Source organism: Bufo gargarizans, chromosome 11, assembly GCF_014858855.1.
Source record: "Bufo gargarizans isolate SCDJY-AF-19 chromosome 11, ASM1485885v1, whole genome shotgun sequence".
In the NCBI taxonomy this organism is placed as follows: Eukaryota; Metazoa; Chordata; class Amphibia; order Anura; family Bufonidae; genus Bufo; species Bufo gargarizans.
Window position 1 is genome coordinate 83,134,969 of NC_058090.1, and position 18,444 is coordinate 83,153,412.

General features: G+C 47.5%; 1 protein-coding gene across 1 annotated transcript in view; it reads left to right on the forward strand.

The window, feature by feature from the left end:
- LOC122921376 (HORMA domain-containing protein 1-like) overlaps positions 1-18,444 on the forward strand; it is a 58,784-nt gene that overhangs the window by 35,385 nt on the left and 4,955 nt on the right. The window contains exon 13 of the mRNA XM_044271352.1: positions 16,121-16,210. Coding sequence (XP_044127287.1) covers positions 16,121-16,210 — 90 coding nt within the window. The remainder of the gene's footprint in view (positions 1-16,120; positions 16,211-18,444) is intronic.

Sequence of the window (18,444 nt, forward strand, 5' to 3'; positions counted from 1 at the left end):
GGTAAATCCACCACACCTGTGTCACGAGGGTGTCAAGAGCCACGTCTGACTCCGTTATACCCGGGGTCAGGAAGTCGCAGCGGGTGGCTGCGCGCTCTATGTCTAAAGATCACGTTGTTTCTTAGTGATTGTTTTCTGTGTTTGCCTTGCAATCCTTTTTGTCTCACTCAGGGATCCGTAGCTTCTCCTCCTCAGCTGTTTCTTGTATGCCACTCCCAACCTCCTTATATTCTCCTCTCACACTTCTCTAGTTGCCAGTTATAGAGCTTCCTGCCTGGACTTCTATACTGACCCACTGGAGCTGTGAATCCTGGTTGTTGTTCCAGAGTGCTACCCTCCGGATCCCTGTTGGGCTTTTTGTTGTCTCCTGTTGTCGCCCACCTGGGATTATATGTTGAGTCTGTATTGTCTGTCCTCCCCTTGGTGTTTTCCTTTAGAGCTAGTGGTGCGGACTAGTGTTCCCACCGCCCTGTTCACTATCTAGGGCTCATCTTAGGGAAAGCCAGGGTTTTAGGCACGTGATCGGCGTACGGGTGAGGAACCCGTCTAGGGACGTCAGGGCAGCCAGGTGCCAGCCGCAAGGTGAGTCAGGGGTCACCACCTTCCCTCTCACTTGGGCAGGGCCTTCCTCTTTCCCTCCCTCTGTGTCACGTATGTGATAGTCACGCCGATCGTGATATTATAACTGGCCCTTATTTTTTGGATTCTCTACTTAGAATCCAATATGGATCCTATTGCTGCTTTGGCAAAACAGCTTCAAGGCCTGTCTTTGGAGGTGGCAGGATTGAAGGCGTCTGTCCTCCAACAACAGCAGCAAATGCAGCAGACCGCAAGCCCAGCGGTTGCTATGGGTAACCAGGTTGTTACAGAACCCAAGGTTGTTCTTCCTGACAGATTTTCTGGGGGAAGGGACAAATTTGTGACGTTCCGTGAGGCCTGCAAATTATATTTTAAGCTGCGCCCTTACTCCTCAGGTAATGAAGAACAGCGAGTGGGGATTGTTATTTCCCTGCTTCAGGGGGACCCGCAATCCTGGGCGTTCTCGTTACCCCCTGGTTCCTAGGCGCTCCGGTCAGTGGAGGGATTTTTTGGGGCTTTGGGTCTCATATATGATGACCCTGACCGAGTCGCCCTGGCTGAGTCGAAGTTACGGAGACTCCTACAGGGAGATCGGCCAGCAGAGGAATATTGCTCACAGTTCCGTAGGTGGGCTACGGATACTCAGTGGAACGACCCGGCTCTCAGGAGTCAGTTCTGCTCTGGGTTATCTGAAAGGGTTAAGGATGCGCTGGCGCTGTATGAGACCCCCCTTTCCCTTGATGCTGTTATGTCCCTCTCTATCAGAATAGATAGACGTCTTAGGGAGAGATCGAAAATTCCTGAGCAATTGGTAACCTCTCCCAAGCAGCAGTTAGTCTGTACTGACTTAGATGAGCCTATGCAGCTAGGAGGAACTTCTCGTCAGGTCCGTCCTCCTGAGGTTCGCCGTAGGTGGGGGGCTTGTTTTTTCTGTGGGGGGAGGGGTCATTTCATTAATGTCTGTCCCTCCTTTCTCAAAACAAAAGACCGTCGGAAAACTACTAACCCCAGGCTGTGCGGAGGATGTCAGCCGGGGGGTATACGTTTCCTCCATACGAACATCTCAATTTGTGTTGCCAGCGGTTATTGTTTTTGGTGTTAAGACGGAGTCTATTTCTTTTTTTCTAGACAGTGGAGCAGGTGTAAATTTGATAGATGCCCATTTTGCCCGCACTATGGGTTTGTCTCTCTGTACGCTGCAGAGACCTATTCCCATATTCGCTATTGATTCTGCTCCTCTGTCTCAGAGAAACCTCACTCACATTGTCCATAACTTACACCTTCGGGTAGGGGACCACCATAATGAGTGTCTTTCATGTTACGTTCTGGAGGGCCTTCCCTCTCCTGTGGTATTGGGTCTTCCCTGGTTGGTAGCGCACAATCCAGTGGTGGATTGGCAGGCCAGGGAGATATTGGAGTGGAGTGAGCATTGCAGAGAGAATTGCTTAAATAACAATTGCTTAATCGCCTCCATAGCTTCCCTACCTACATTTATTTCGGACTTTGAGGATGTTTTTTCTGAAAAGGGTTGTCAGAAGCTACCACCTCATCGTCCTTATGATTGCCCGGTTAACCTGATTCCCGGTGCAAAATTACCCAAGTCCAGGTTGTATAATCTTTCGGGTCCCGAGAGACAAGCCATGAAAGATTATATCTCCGAGAGTCTGGCTAAGGGACACATCAGACCCTCTTCTTCACCCGTGGCTGCAGGGTTTTTCTTTGTTAAAAAGAAAGATGGGGGCCTGCGTCCTTGCCTAGATTTCCGTGAGCTAAACCGGATAACCATCCGAGACCCATACCCTCTTCCTCTCATTCCTGACCTTTTTAATCAGATTGCGGGTGCTAGGTGGTTCTCCAAACTTGATCTTAGGGGGGCCTACAATCTGATTCGTATCAAGGAAGGGGATGAGTGGAAGGCAGCTTTTAACACCCCTGAGGGGCATTATGAAAATTTAGTCATGCCTTTCGGTCTGACCAATGCCCCTGCTGTCTTCCAACATTTCGTTAATGATATTTTTAGTCATCTCATCGGCAGGTTTGTAGTCATATACCTAGATGATATCTTAATTTATTCGGCGGATCTGAAAACACATGAAGTACATGTCAGGCAAGTACTGCAGGTCCTACGGACGAATAAATTATATGCGAAAATTGAAAAATGTGTCTTCGCCGTTCAGGAAATACAGTTCCTGGGATATCTATTATCTGCTTCAGGTTTCCGTATGGATCTTAGGAAGGTCCAGGCAATTTTAGATTGGGATCTTCCTGAGAACCTTAAAGCTCTACAACGGTTTTAGGGTTTCGCAAATTTCTATAGAAAGTTCATTAAAAATTATTCAGTGATCGTTAAACCCCTTACTGACATGACTAGGAAGGGGACTGATTTTTCTAAATGGTCTGACGCCGCTAAAATTGCATTTTCCTCTCTAAAAGAGAGATTTACCTCGGCACCTGTTCTAATTCAACCTGATGTCTCCCAGCCTTTTATTGTTGAAGTAGATGCGTCAGAGGTGGGAGTGGGGGCTGTATTGTCTCAGGGTCCGTCTCCTGGCAAATGGCGTCCTTGCGCTTTCTTTTCCAAAAAGTTATCTACTGCAGAAAAGAACTATGATATTGGAAATAGGGAACTGTTGGCGATTAAACTGGCGTTTGAAGAGTGGCGTCACTTCTTAGAGGCAGCAATCCACCCCGTCACGGTGATTACGGATCACAAAAACCTTCTGTACCTAGAATCGGCTAAGCGTCTCACCCCTAGACAAGCTAGGTGGTCGCTATTCTTTACCAGATTTAACTTTGTAATCACCTATCGTCCTGGGGCAAAAAATACCAAGGCAGACGCATTATCTCGTAGTTTACCTGGAGGGGGTAATGTTAGTGATCCGGTACCTATTTTACAAAGAGGAGTGGTTGTCTCTGCTGTACACTCTGTTCTAGAGGGAAAGGTGTTAGAGGCCCAGGGGGACGCCCCGGCCTCTTGCCCCTCAGAGAAATTGTTTGTACCGTTAAACCTGCGTCTTGAATTATTAAAGGAACATCATAATTCGGCACTTGCTGGGCACCCGGGTAGTAAAGCAACCTTGGAGCTATTGTCTCATCGTTTTTGGTGGCCAAGGTTGCGTCAGGATGTAATGGATTTCGTGTCTACTTGTTCTACTTGTGCACGCGCGAAAGTCTCTCATACACGTCCAGCAGGGTCTTTATTGCCACTTTTCATCCCCAATAGGCCATGGACACATCTGTCAATGGATTTCATCACTGACTTACCGTTGTCTGCGGGTAAAACAGTTATCTTGGTAGTAGTAGACAGGTTTAGCAAAATGGTACACTTTATTGCGCTACCCGCACTTCCTAATGCTAAGACTCTTGCTCAGGTGTTTATCAGTGAAATCGTGAAGCTTCACGGGGTCCCTTCCGATGTGGTTTCGGATCGGGGAACCCAGTTTATTTCTAAGTTTTGGAAAGCTTTTTGTTCCCGTTTGGGGGTACACTTGTCCTTTTCCTCAGCTTTCCATCCTCAGTCGAATGGACAGACTGAGCGTACCAACCAAAACCTAGAAACATATTTAAGGTGTTTTGTGTCTGAAAACCAAGAGGTGTGGTCATCATATTTACCGTTAGCCGAGTTTGCCATAAATAATCGCTGTCAGGAATCCACTGGCAAGTCACCATTTCTTGGTGCATACGGTTTTCATCCCCAATTTTGTACTTTCAAAGAGGGGGGGTCTTCTGGGGTTCCCGAAGAGGAACGGTTTTCTTCATCTCTTTCATCGGTATGGCAGAAGGTGCAAGCTAACTTGAAAAATATGAGTGGTAAATATAAATGCATGGCCGATAAGAAACGGTCGCCAGGTCCGGACCTAGGAGTGAATGACTATGTGTGGTTGTCTACTAGGAATATTAAGTTGAAGGTTCCCTCTTGGAAACTGGGCCCTAGGTTCATTGGTCCTTATAAAATAGTAGCCGTCATTAACCCTGTGGCTTTTCGCCTGGAGCTACCTCAGACTTTTAAGATCCATAACGTCTTCCATAAGTCGTTACTCAAGAAGTATGTTCCACCTCTAGAACCATCACCGCTGCCACCTCCTCCTGTTATTGTGGATGGTAATCTGGAGTTTCAAATATCCAGAATTGTTGATTCTCGTCGGGTCCGCCGCTCTCTTCAGTATCTGGTGCATTGGAGGGGTTACGGTCCCGAGGAAAGAATGTGGGTTCCAGCGTCAGAGGTAAACGCCAACAGGTTAATTCAGGCTTTCCATGCCTCTCATCCTGAGAGACCTGGTCCTGAGTGTCCGGAGGCCCCTCGTGAAAGGGGGGGTACTGTCACGAGGGTGTCAAGAGCCACGTCTGACTCCGTTATACCCGGGGTCAGGAAGTCGCAGCGGGTGGCTGCGCGCTCTATGTCTAAAGATCACGTTGTTTCTTAGTGATTGTTTTCTGTGTTTGCCTTGCAATCCTTTTTGTCTCACTCAGGGATCCGTAGCTTCTCCTCCTCAGCTGTTTCTTGTCTGCCACTCCCAACCTCCTTATATTCTCCTCTCACACTTCTCTAGTTGCCAGTTATAGAGCTTCCTGCCTGGACTTCTATACTGACCCACTGGAGCTGTGAATCCTGGTTGTTGTTCCAGAGTGCTACCCTCCGGATCCCTGTTGGGCTTTTTGTTGTCTCCTGTTGTCGCCCACCTGGGATTATATGTTGAGTCTGTATTGTCTGTCCTCCCCTTGGTTTTTTCCTTTAGAGCTAGTGGTGCGGACTAGTGTTCCCACCGCCCTGTTCACTATCTAGGGCTCATCTTAGGGAAAGCCAGGGTTTTAGGCACGTGATCGGCGTACGGGTGAGGAACCCGTCTAGGGACGTCAGGGCAGCCAGGTGCCAGCCGCAAGGTGAGTCAGGGGTCACCACCTTCCCTCTCACTTGGGCAGGGCCTTCCTCTTTCCCTCCCTTTGTGTCACGTATGTGATAGTCACGCCGATCGTGATAACCTGGCAGTGCTGGCTGGTTTTATGCCTAGCAAAACCCTGCCTGGAACATGGGGAGTAGTCACCCACCCAGCACTTTGACTACTCCCAGTAAGAGCCATCCGGGATCAACTATTACAGCCATACTAAGTATCAAGGTGTCAATTAGCAATAGCTGCTGCTGACACATAAAATACTGGCTCCCTCTTCACCGAGGTCAGGAACCTCTGTGACACATACCTTCCATCCACAATGATTCCAGGTACCTTCTTACACCCCCCCCCCTTTGTTCAACCCTGAGGGGGTGAACACCTGCCATACAGTATACCCAGGACAGGGCATCCGCATTTCCCTGCAACCGGCCTGCCCTGTGTTCCATGGAGAACTTCAAGTTCTGTAAGGACAGAAACCACCTGGTGACTCAGGCATTTGTGTCTTTGGCCTGGCTCATCCACTTGAGAGGGGAGTGGTCGGTCACCAGGCAGAACTTTCTCCCCAACAAATAGTAGCGGAGAGACTCGAGTGCCCACTTGATAGCCAGGCACTCTCTTTCCACTATACTATACCTGGTTTCGGCTGGGGTGAGCTTGTGGCTTAAAAAGACAACGGGATGCTCCTCCCCATTGACTTCCTGAGAGAGTAGAGCACCGAGGCCTACTTCAGAGGCATCTGTCTGTACCACAAACTCCCTATTGAAGTCGGGCGTCACCAAAACCGGTGACCCACACAGGGCCGACTTCAAAGTGGAAAAAGCCTCTTCCACCCACTCATCCGAGCAAACCATCACTGATTTTCATCTCTTCAAGAGCTCTGGCAAGGGAGCGGCTATAGTGGCAAAGTGGGGAACAAATCTTATCTAATAGCTTATCATTCCTAGGAACAACTTTACTTGTTTAGTGGTGACAGGTCGGGGCCAATTTCTTATCGCCTCTATTTTGTTTACTTGGGGTTTGATCACTCCGCGCCAAATGACATACCCCAGGTATTTTGTCTCCTTTAACGCTATTGTGCATTTTTTGGGGGTTAGCTGTTAGTCCAGCCTTTCGAAGGGAGTCTACTACAGCCTGCACTGGGCAGGTGACTGTCACGGATGGTGTTGCAGAAAGCTGGAACTTATAAATGAACATCCGACTGGCTTGATCCAAAAAAGGAGCACATGGGTGAGCCCTATAAAACCCATAGAGCTCTCCCTGACTGCTATGCTCATGCAAAGGTCTTTATGGTAGACGATTGCATGCCCACGTACCTAATACTGTGTGGCAACGACTTCCAGCAAATAAAGATACAAACCAATACAGGGTCAAATAGAAAAACACCTAGTTCCAGCAATAGTAAAAACCCTCTAAAATGATGCACTTTAATTATTATACTTAAAAGTATGACAAACTGAACACATATTACTAAGTAGATATACCGTAGGCAAAAATAATCAATAGCGGGTGGGGAAACTATCCCTATGGTCACACCCTAGTCTCATGCTCAGCCCAGGGACGGCCCCTGATGGTGGGGATTCCCTGTCCTCCAACCTGGACTAAAAGACTCCTAATATAACCCTACTACCAGGATAGTGAAGGAGGGTAGAGTAGGTGCCTAACGGTAGAAGACAAAATACACACAAAACACTGAACACATACACTCCCCTATAAACATAGGGTAAGTAGATGGACTTTGTATACAGCCCTTTTGACACAGATAATGATCAAAGGTACACAGTACACCGAGGTATATGAAAACACCCCAAAGATTAAGCACAAAAAGAACCCCAACGCGTTTCCCCCACTATGTGGGATCATCAGGGGGTAGATAAGATCAAGTAACCGATATCAAGGATAACGGATACCCTTGCTATAAAGTGATATCCGTCATATGGGTGAGGACCACCAATATTTATGAATCGGTGCCCATTATGTATTCATCTAAATTATGAAGGGACCATCATTTGATGAAAGAAGGAGGGCAGAGTCAGTTGAACTATACAGCGACCATAGCAGAGGGAGGTGGTTGCTCTATACAATCACATTTTCAAAGATGCATCTGTGTGGGAGAGACACAGAGTAATGATAGTGAACATACTAAATAGTAACCTCCACCACTAGCCACCCAGATCACACATAAAACTCACAGTCTCCACAAAGATAGGGAGTATCCAGCTATGTAGCAGGTGGCAACAACCACAATAGATATCCTAAATAACAAGAGGGGCACGTTCAATGTCACCAGCAAGTCTCGTCATAATAGCAGACAGAGCAGGGGAACTGTGTCCCTACTTACAGTTAGTTGTCAGGCTGTTAAGTTGACCATACAGGCTTTTCCAAAGGTCCGATACCATAATAGTCCCAATCCTTCATTTAAATTCCCCCGCCAATTACTGTGTCGCTCAGTGCAAGACCTCACTTCCGATTTTGCACCGGGTCATTATTAGTGGGCGATCCACATGTAAAGCGCAGACCAGCCCTTGGAACGCATCCCGGGTACCAGCTTCCGGTGACTGGAGCGCATACTACATGCGTCATACTTCCGGTCACACGGACTGACCCGTGGAACGCATCCCCCCTCTCTTCCGGTGGTTGGAACGCATAGTGCCCCATACGTTCTTCCGGTCACGTGATAGGGAAGCTCCGTAACAGATAGCTGAAATCGGTGGTTGAGGCGCCCTGAAATACAACTGTGTGACACCTGAAAACTCTATAATAGTGAGGGGACACAACCACCGGCTCCCTGCACTTAATACGGACGGAGTGAGGGTCACCTAGAATCAAGCCAGCAAGGAAACACAAATAAAGGAAAAAGACTTATCTGAGGAATCAGCAGTAGAAGCCTTCAGCAGTGAACAACTCATCCAGGAATAAGTATAAACCATAAAGTGAGGCAGTATGGGAGGGAATATAAAGGGAGACAATTAGTGTAAATAGGTGACAGCTGGGAGAAGGAAAGGAGATGACAAAGTGAAACCAAAGCAAAGAACGTCACGCAAGAGGTAGAGAAGAACGTCTAGCAGACCTTCTCACAGAACTGGCGGTGACAGTACCCCTCCCTCTACGGGTGGACTCCGGACACTCAGAGCTCACCTTCTCAGGATGAGACCTATGGAAAGCCCTGATGAGACAAGTGGCCTTAATGTCTGCCACTGGGACCCTCATCCTCTCCTCAGGACCATAACCCTCCCAATGAACGAGGTACTGGAGAGAATCGTGGATAATGTGAGAATCCACGATCCTAGAGACCTGAAATTCAAGATTACCATCAACAACAATCGGAGGAGGAGGCAAAGGGGAGGGTACAGTGGGTTGGACATAAGGTTTTAATAGGGACCTGTGAAAAACATTATGGATCTTCCAAGTCTGAGGAAGATCAAGACGGAAGGCAACGGGATTGATGACGGACAAGATCTTGTAAGGCCCAATAAACTTAGGACCCAACTTCCAGGAGGGAACCTTCAGTTTGATATTCTTTGTAGACAACCACACCAGATCACCCACATTCAGGTCCGGACCAGGCACACGTCTCTTATCCGCCACATGCTTATATCTCTCACTCATCCTCTTCAGATAACCCTGAATCTTTTGCCAAATAAATGACAAAGACGAGGAAAATCTCTCCTCATCAGTTAAACCAGAACACCCCTCTCCAGAGAATGTCCCAAACTGCGGATGAAACCTATATGCACCAAAAAATGGTGACTTATCAAAGGACTCCTGGCGACGGTTATTTAAAGCAAACTCAGCAAGGGACAAAAAAGAACACCAATCCTCCTGATTTTCCGCCACAAAACAGCGCAGATATGTCTCCAGATTATGATTGACGCGTTCGTTCTGACCATTAGACTGCGGGTGAAAAGCAGAAGAGAACGACAACCGAACCCCCAAGCGAGAACAGAAGGCCTTCCAGAATCTGGAAACAAATTGCGTGCCCCTATCAGAAACGATGCCATGCAATTTAACAATGTGATCAACAAACGCTTGCGCCACTGTCTTAACATTGGGTAACCCAGGAAAGGGAATGAAATCGGCCATTTTGCTAAAACGGTCCACTACTACCAGAATCACAGTCTTCCCTGAGGAACGAGGCAGGTCCGTAATGAAGTCAATGGACAGATGCGTCCAAGGACGGGAAGGAATGGGTAACGGGAGGAGAGAACCCTATTGCCGTGAATGAGGGACCTTGGCACGAGTGCAGGTCTCGCAGGCTGCCACAAAACCCTCCACCGTCTTACGAAGAGCCGGCCACCAGAATCTCCGAGCAATGAGATCCACTGTGGCTCTACTCCCCGGGCGCCCAGCAAGGACAGTATCGTGGTGCTCCTTAAAAACCTTGTGTCGTAAAGCGAGAGGCACAAACAACCTCCCAGGGGGACAAAGATCAGGAGCCTCTGCCTGGGCTGCCTGAACCTCTGCCTCCAAATCAGGATAAAGTGCAGAGACGACCACCCCTTCAGCCAAAATGGGACCCGGGTCTTCAAAGTTCCCCCCTCCCGGAAAACAACGTGACAGGGCATCCGCCTTCACATTTTTAACCCCAGGGCGGAACGTAGCAACAAAATTAAACCTAGAAAAGAACAAAGACTATCTGGCCTGTCTCGGGTTCAGACGCTTGGCGATTCCAAGTAGGCCAGATTCTTATGGTCTGTAAACACGGTAATAGGGTGTCTGGCTCCCTCTAACCAATGGCGCCATTCCTCAAAAGCTAATTTGATGGCCAACAACTCCCTATCTCCCACATCGTAAATTCTCTCTGTAGAGGAGAGTTTCCTTAAGAAAAAGGCACACGGTCGCCATTTGGCAGGAGAGGGACCCTGAGATAAGACCGCACCCACACCCACCTCAGAAGCGTCCACCTCAACAATAAAAGGTAGAGAGACATCAGGTTGTACCAAAATGGGAGCGGAAGCAAAACTCTCTTTGATACTAGAAAAGGCTTGAAGCGCATCTACCGACCATGAAGAAAAATCTACCCCCTTTTTAGTCATATCAGTGAGTGGCTTAACAACAGAGGAATAATTCAAAATGAACTTTCTGTAATAATTGGCAAAACCCAAAAACCGCATCAGCTCCTTCGGATTCTCAGGAAGCTCCCAATCAAGCACAGCTGGTTAAACAGGTCCGGGATCAGAGGAAGCGGATATGGGTCACGAATCGTGATACGGTTCAGCTCCCTGAAATCCAGACAAGGTCTTAAAGAACCATCTTTTTTCTTAACAAAAAAAACCCCAGCAGCAACAGGTCACTTCGAGGGTCGGATGTGTCCCTTTCTCAGGCTCTCAGAGTTATAAGTACGCATAGCGACTCTTTCAGGTTTGGAGAGATTGTATAAACGTGATTTTGGCATTTGGCGCCTGGGATGAGATTAATAGGGCAATCGTACTCCCGGTGAGGAGGCAACTCCTGGACACCACTCTCGGAAAACACATCCGCAAATTCAGAGAGAAAAGATGGCACAGTCTTGGTAGAGAGCGTCACCCACAGTCAAACGGATATTGTGAACTATGCCCTTTAACGATCTTTGAGAAAGTGGAGCGGATCGATAGCAAAAACAGGTATATCCTTTTCCAAAGTGCATACCTGGAAACCATGCGTTATTGCAAATTGATTATCAATTAGATTGACAGCTGCTCCACTATCTACAAAAATCTCACAATGTTCTTGCTGTCTAGCGCCACCCTGGCAGGTAGGAGAAAACGTGAACTACAAGTAAACGGCAAACCTTCAATTTCTGCATCAACTTTGCCAATAGTAGCAAATGGAAAGTTTTTAGAGGGTTTTTTTCTTTTGGTTTTTCTTTTATTACCCTCAGAAAACTCCATGAATCTCCTAGAGGGGCAAACATTAGCCAAATGATTTATACCGGAGTGCAGCATCATTCCAACCAGTATCAGCTGCCCATCTCCGAAATTCAGAACACTATATCTCTGCAGACTGTTTACCCTGGCATAAAAGACGCAGTTTAGATTCAGCCAGAGCAATACGATCTGGGTCATCATATATCTGCCCCAGGGCTACAAAAAATTCATCCACCGATCGGAGGGGCTGTGACCCCACCGGCAGCGTAAAGGCCCAAGACTGAGCGTTATCCCTGAGCAGCGAGATGATGATCCCCACCCTCTGCTCCTCATCACCAGAGAAATGGGGAAGTAGGCGAAATTGGAGTTTGCAAGCCTCTCTAAAGCTAACAAAATTCTCACTACCCCCAGGGAACGTATCCGGAAGCGAGATCTTAGGCTCGGAACAAACTCCATGAACGCCAGCAGAACCGGTCACCTAAAACTGAGACACAGTTGTACGGAGATCTGCTACCTCCAGCGAAAGACCTTGCATGCGGTCAATCAAGGCTGAAACCGGATCCATGCTTAAGACGGTTACGGCGGTTTATAATGTCACGGATGGTGTTGCAGAAAGCTGGAACTTATAAATAAACATCCGACTGGCTTGATCCCAAACTAAGGAGCATATGGGTGAGCCCTATAAAACCCCTAGAGCTCCCCCTGACTGCTATGCTCATGCAAAGGTCTTTATGGTAGACGATTTCATGCCCACGTACCTAATACTGTGTGACACCTGAAAACCCTATAATAGTGAGGGGACACGACCACTGGCTCCCTGCACTTAATACAGACGGAGTCAGGGTCACCTAGAATCAAGCCAGCAAGGAAACACAAATAAAGGAAAAATACTTATCTGAGGAATCAGCAGTAGCAGCCTCCAGCAGTGAACAACTCATCCAGGAAGAAGTATAAACCGCAAAGTGAGGCAGTATGGGAGGGAATATAAAGGGGGACAATTAGTGTAAATAGGTGACAGCTGGGAGAAGGAAAGGAGATGACAAAGTGAAACCAAAACAAAGAAATTCATGCAAGAGGTAGAGAAGAACGTCTAACAGACCTTCTCACAGAACTCGCGGTGACAGTGACTTTCCCAGTCGGTACTGTGGATGACAATATTGTCTAGGTAAGCCGAAGCGTACCGACGATGTGGTCGCAGCATAATGTCCATTAGCGTTTGGAAAGTGACGGAGGCACCATGCAGACCAAAGGGTAACACCTTATACTGGTACAGCCCCTCCTGTGTTACCCCCGAGAACATGTTGGTGGGCTGGACTCTAACACGAGTTTTCGATAGACCCCGGGCACCACCAACTGTTCAACAGGTTCACCCCGCAGCTGGTTTACCCAATATAGCATATTCTGGTGGACCACAAAATGGGGAAACATCGTCTCGGCCCCAGGTTGTTGGGGTACCCCATCAAGGGTTGGGTCTCGGCGTTGAGCTGTACCAAAATTCTCCCCGGAGACGTTGAAGTCTGCCAACCCAGGACCCGGTGGCAACTCCTCCACGTCTCGCACCATTACCCTACTCAGGTTCCCAGGGTTCTGGCCGTCCCTCTAAACAAGGCTAATCTCCTGGGATTATTCCTGTCTCAGGGGTATCCTTAACTCTCACAACCGGCCATAGGGCAGGGAAACCTGGAAAGTTCATAGTGGAGATTTGTGGCGACTGCCACTTTGTGGGTCCACCTGCCGGCCTTCGTGGTTAGAGACACGCGCACTGTGGGGTAGTCTTTCAAGTCTCCATGAATGCATATCACCCCAACTTTCCGGCCAGTATACTCAACGGACCGCACCAGGGTAGCCCTTACCAAGGTGGTGGGGAGTTCTGGAGTTTGCCTGCCCTCCTCCTAAAATAACCGCTCTTGAGATTCTTGGTGGCCTCATAGCGTTCCACCAGGTCCACCATTTCCAGGAGATACCTGGCCGCTCCAGTGCTGGAGAGTGGGTGGCAGCGCCCTCCAGAATATGTCAGCCAATAGTCTACCTAGCATAGCCGTGGGACTCAGCACATCACGCTGTAGCCACTTTTGCAAAAGGTGGAGTAAGTCATAATACTGGGGTCTCGCGGGCTCAGCTGGCTTAAACCCCCACTGATGAACCCGCTGGTCCCAGACCAACACATTAGATGGAAGACTGTAAATCACTGATAGGACCTCCTCCTCATAGATGGAAGATTGTAAATCACTGATAGGACCTCCTCCTCATAAAGGGAAGGTTGTCAATCACTGATCGGATCTCCTCCTCATAGAGGGAAGGCTGTCAATCACTGATAGGGCCTCCTCCTCATAGAAAGAAGGCTGTTAGTCACTTATAGGACCTCCTCCTCCTCATATAGGGAAGACTGTAAATCACTGATAGGACCTCCTCCTCATAAAGAGAAGGCTGTCAATCACTGATAGGACCTCCTCATAGAGGGAGGACTGTCAATCACTAGTAGGACCTCCTCCTCATAGAGGAAAGGCTGTCAATCACTGATAGGACCTCCTCCTCATAGAGGGAAGGCTGTCAATCACTGATAGGACCTCCTCATCATAGAGAGAAGGCTGTCAATCACTGATAGGACCTCCTCCTCATAGAGAGAAGGCTGTCAATCACTGATAGGACCTCCTCCTCATAGAGGGAAGACTGCCATTCACTGATAGGACCTCCTCCTCATAGAGGGAAGACTGCCATTCACTGATAGGACCTCCTCCTCATAGAGGGAAGGCTGTCAATCACTGATAGGACCTCCTCCTCATAGAGAGAAGGCTGTCAGTCACTGATAGGACCTCCTCCTCATAGAGGGAAGGCTGTCAGTCACTGATAGGACCTCCTCCGTATAGAGGGAAGACTGTCAATCACTGATAAGACCTCCTCAACATAGAGGGAAGGCTGTCAGTCACTGATAGGACCTCCTCCTCAAAGAGGGAAGGCTGTCAATCACTGATAGGACCTCCTCCTCATAGAGGGAAGGCTGTCAATCACTGATAGGACCTCCTCCTCATAGAGGGAAGGCTCTCAGTCACTGATAGGACCTCCTCCGTATAGAGGGAAGACTGTCAATCACTGATAGGACCTCCTCATAGAGGGAAGGCTGTCAGTCACTGATAAGACCTCCTCAACATAGAGGGAAGGCTGTCAGTCACTGATAGGACCTCCTCCTCAAAGAGGGAAGGCTGTCAGTCACTGATAGGACCTCCTCCTCATAGAGGGAAGGCTGTCAGTCACTGATAGGACCATCTCCCCATAGAGGGAAGACTGTCAATCACTGATAAGACCTCCTCCTCATAGAGGGAAGGCTGTCAGTCACTGATAGGACCTCCTCCTCATAGAGGGAAGGCTGTCAGTCACTGATAGGACCTCCTCCTCACAGAGAGAAGGCTGTCAGTCACTGATAGGACCTCCTCCTCATAGAGGGAAGGCTGTCAGTCACTGATAGGACCTCCTCCTCATAGAGGGAAGGCTGTCAGTCACTGATAGGACCTCCTCCTCATAGAGGGAAGGCTGTCAGTCACTGATAGGACCTCCTTCTCATAGACAGAAGGCTGTCAGTCACTGAAAAGACGTCCTTCTCATAGACAGAAGGCTGTCAATCACTGATAGGACCTCCTCCTCATAGAGGGAAGGCTGTCAGTCACTGATAGGACCTCCTCCGTATAGAGGGAAGACTGTCAATCACTGATAAGACCTCCTCAACATAGAGGGAAGGCTGTCAGTCACTGATAGGACCTCCTCCTCAAAGAGGGAAGGCTGTCAATCACTGATAGGACCTCCTCCTCATAGAGGGAAGGCTGTCAATCACTGATAGGACCTCCTCCTCATAGAGGGAAGGCTGTCAGTCACTGATAGGACCTCCTCCGTATAGAGGGAAGACTGTCAATCACTGATAGGACCTCCTCATAGAGGGAAGGCTGTCAGTCACTGATAAGACCTCCTCAACATAGAGGGAAGGCTGTCAGTCACTGATAGGACCTCCTCCTCAAAGAGGGAAGGCTGTCAGTCACTGATAGGACCTCCTCCTCATAGAGGGAAGGCTGTCAGTCACTGATAGGACCATCTCCCCATAGAGGGAAGACTGTCAATCACTGATAAGACCTCCTCCTCATAGAGGGAAGGCTGTCAGTCACTGATAGGACCTCCTCCTCATAGAGGGAAGGCTGTCAGTCACTGATAGGACCTCCTCCTTATAGAGGGAAGGCTGTCAGTCACTGATAGGACCTCCTCCTCATAGAGAGAAGGCTGTCAGTCACTGATAGGACCTCCTCCTCATAGAGGGAAGGCTGTCAGTCACTGATAGGACCTCCTCCTCATAGAGGGAAGGCTGTCAGTCACTGATAGGACCTCCTCCTCACAGAGAGAAGGCTGTCAGTCACTGATAGGACCTCCTCCTCATAGAGGGAAGGCTGTCAGTCACTGATAGGACCTCCTCCTCATAGAGGGAAGGCTGTCAGTCACTGATAGGACCTCCTCCTCATAGAGGGAAGGCTGTCAGTCACTGATAGGACCTCCTCCTCATAGAGGGAAGGCTGTCAGTCACTGAAAAGACGTCCTTCTCATAGACAGAAGGCTGTCGGTCACTGATAGGAATATAAATGAATACATTACAGGTTTTACTGAATCTTTTCCCATAAACCTCTATATCAATGTGCTCAGCTCCTCCTGCTCTATAATATGCCACCTGTAGCTTACATTGCATTTTCATGGTGACAGGTTCCCTATAAATGTGCATTCTCCCGTACTGGATAATCTGGCTCATTTCAAATAAATCTTTACTGTTCTTTTTAGACTAGTGTGTCACTGCTTGGAGATTCCAGCTCTGCAACTGAAGGACGCAAGACCAGAAGTGGACGGAAGCTTCCAGAAAGGGTTTATACAGTGAGTGAAAGTTATGGCAATGAGAAAGAAAGTTTAAAGGGGTTGTCTCACATCAGTAAATGGCATTTATTAAAAGGCACTTACTAATGTATTGTGATTGTCCATATTGCCTCCTGTGCTGGCTGGATTCATTTTTGCATCACATTATAAACTGCTTGTTACCAGCGGTTTACGACCACCCTGCAGTCCAACAGTGGTGGCCATGCTTGTACATTGTAGGAATATGCATTGGCCTCATATCCCTGTATCTGCACTGCAGGGTGGTCATAATATAACCAGTGTATAATGTGATGGAAAAATGAATCCAGCCAGCAAAGGAGGCAATATGGACAATCACCATACAGACGTGGACAAAATTGTTGGTACCCTTTGGTCAATGAAAGAAAAAGTCACAATGGTCACAGAAATAACTTTAATCTGACAAAAGTAATAATAAATTAAAATTCTATAAATGTTAACCAATGAAAGTCAGACATTGTTTTTCAACCATGCTTCAACAGAATTATGTAAAAAAATAAACTCATGAAACAGGCATGGACAAAAATGATGGTACCCCTAGAAAACACAGAACATAATGTGACCAAAGGGACATGTTAATTCAAGGTGTGTCCACTAATTAGCATCACAGGTGTCTACAACCTTGTAATCAGCCATTGGGCCTATATATATGGCTCCAGGTAATCACTGTGTTGTTTGGTGATATGGTGTGTACCACACTCGACATGGACCAGAGGAAGCAAAGGAAAGAGCTGTCTCAAGAGATCAGAAAGAAAATTATAGACAAGCATGTTAAAGGTAAAGGCTATAAGACCATCTCCAAGCAACTAGATGTTCCTGTGAGTACAGTTGCACATATTATTCATAAGTTTAAGATCCATGGGACTGTAGCCAACCTCCCTGGACGTGGCCGCAGGAGGAAAATTGATGACAAATCTAAGAGACGGATAATCCGAATGGTAACAAAAGAGCCTAGAAAGACTTCTAAAGAGATTCAAGGTGAACTTCATGCTCAAGGAACATCAGTGTCAGATCGCACCATCCGTCGTTGTTTGAGCCAAAGTGGACTACATGGGAGACGACCAAGGAGGACACCATTGTTGAAAACGAATCATAAAAAAGCAAGACTGGAATATGCCAAACTACATGTTGACAAGCCACAAAGCTTCTGGGAGAATGTCCTGTGGACAGATGAGACAAAAATCGAAGTTTTTGCCAAGGCACATCAGCTGTATGTTCACAGACGAAAAAATGAAGCATATCAAGAAAAGAACACTGTCCCTACTGTGAAACATGGAGGAGGCTCTGTTATGTTCTGGGGCTGCTTTGCTGCGTCTGGCACAGGGTGTCTTGAATCTGTGCAGGGTACAATGAAATCTCAAGACTATCAAGGAATTCTAGAGAGAAATGTACTAGCCAGTGTCAGAAAGCTTGGTCTCAGTCGCAGGTCATGGGTCTTGCAACAGGACAATGACCCAAAACACACCGCTAAAAACACCCAAGAATGGCTAAGAGGAAAAAATTGGACTATTCTAAAGTGGCCTTCTATGAGCCCTGACCTCAATCCTATTGAGCATCTTTGGAAGGAGCTGAAACATGCAGTCTGGAAAAGGCACCCTTCAAACCGGACACAACTGGAGCAGTTTGCTCATGAGGAGTGGGCCAAAATACCTGCTGAGAGGTGCAGATGTCTCATTGACAGTTACAGGAAGCGTTTGATTGCAGTGATTGCCTCAAAAGGTTGCGCAACAAAATATTAAGTTAGGGGTACCATCATTTTTGTCCATGCCTGTTTCATGAGTTTATTTTTTTACATAATTCTGTTGAAGCATGGTTGAAAAACAATGTCTGACTTTCATTGGTTAACATTTATAGAATTTTAATTTATTATTACTTTTGTCAGATTAAAGTTATTTCTGTGACCATTGTGACTTTTTCTTTCATTGACCAAAGGGTACCAACAATTTTGTCCACGTCTGTACATTAGTAAGTGCCTTGTATTAACTTTCTCTACATAATAAATGCCAGATGCTGAAGTGAGACAACACCTTTAATTCACATGTATGGTAGATATAGCCGTGCATTGTTACTTAGCAGAGCCATGGATAGTGAAAGGAACAGTGGTCGTATGTGCACTACCGCTCTATTCACACAGGGGACAAGGAAAATCTGTTCTCATGTGGTGGGGGTACCAGCGGTTGGATCAACCCCTTCTACTGGGGAGAATTGCAAAGATT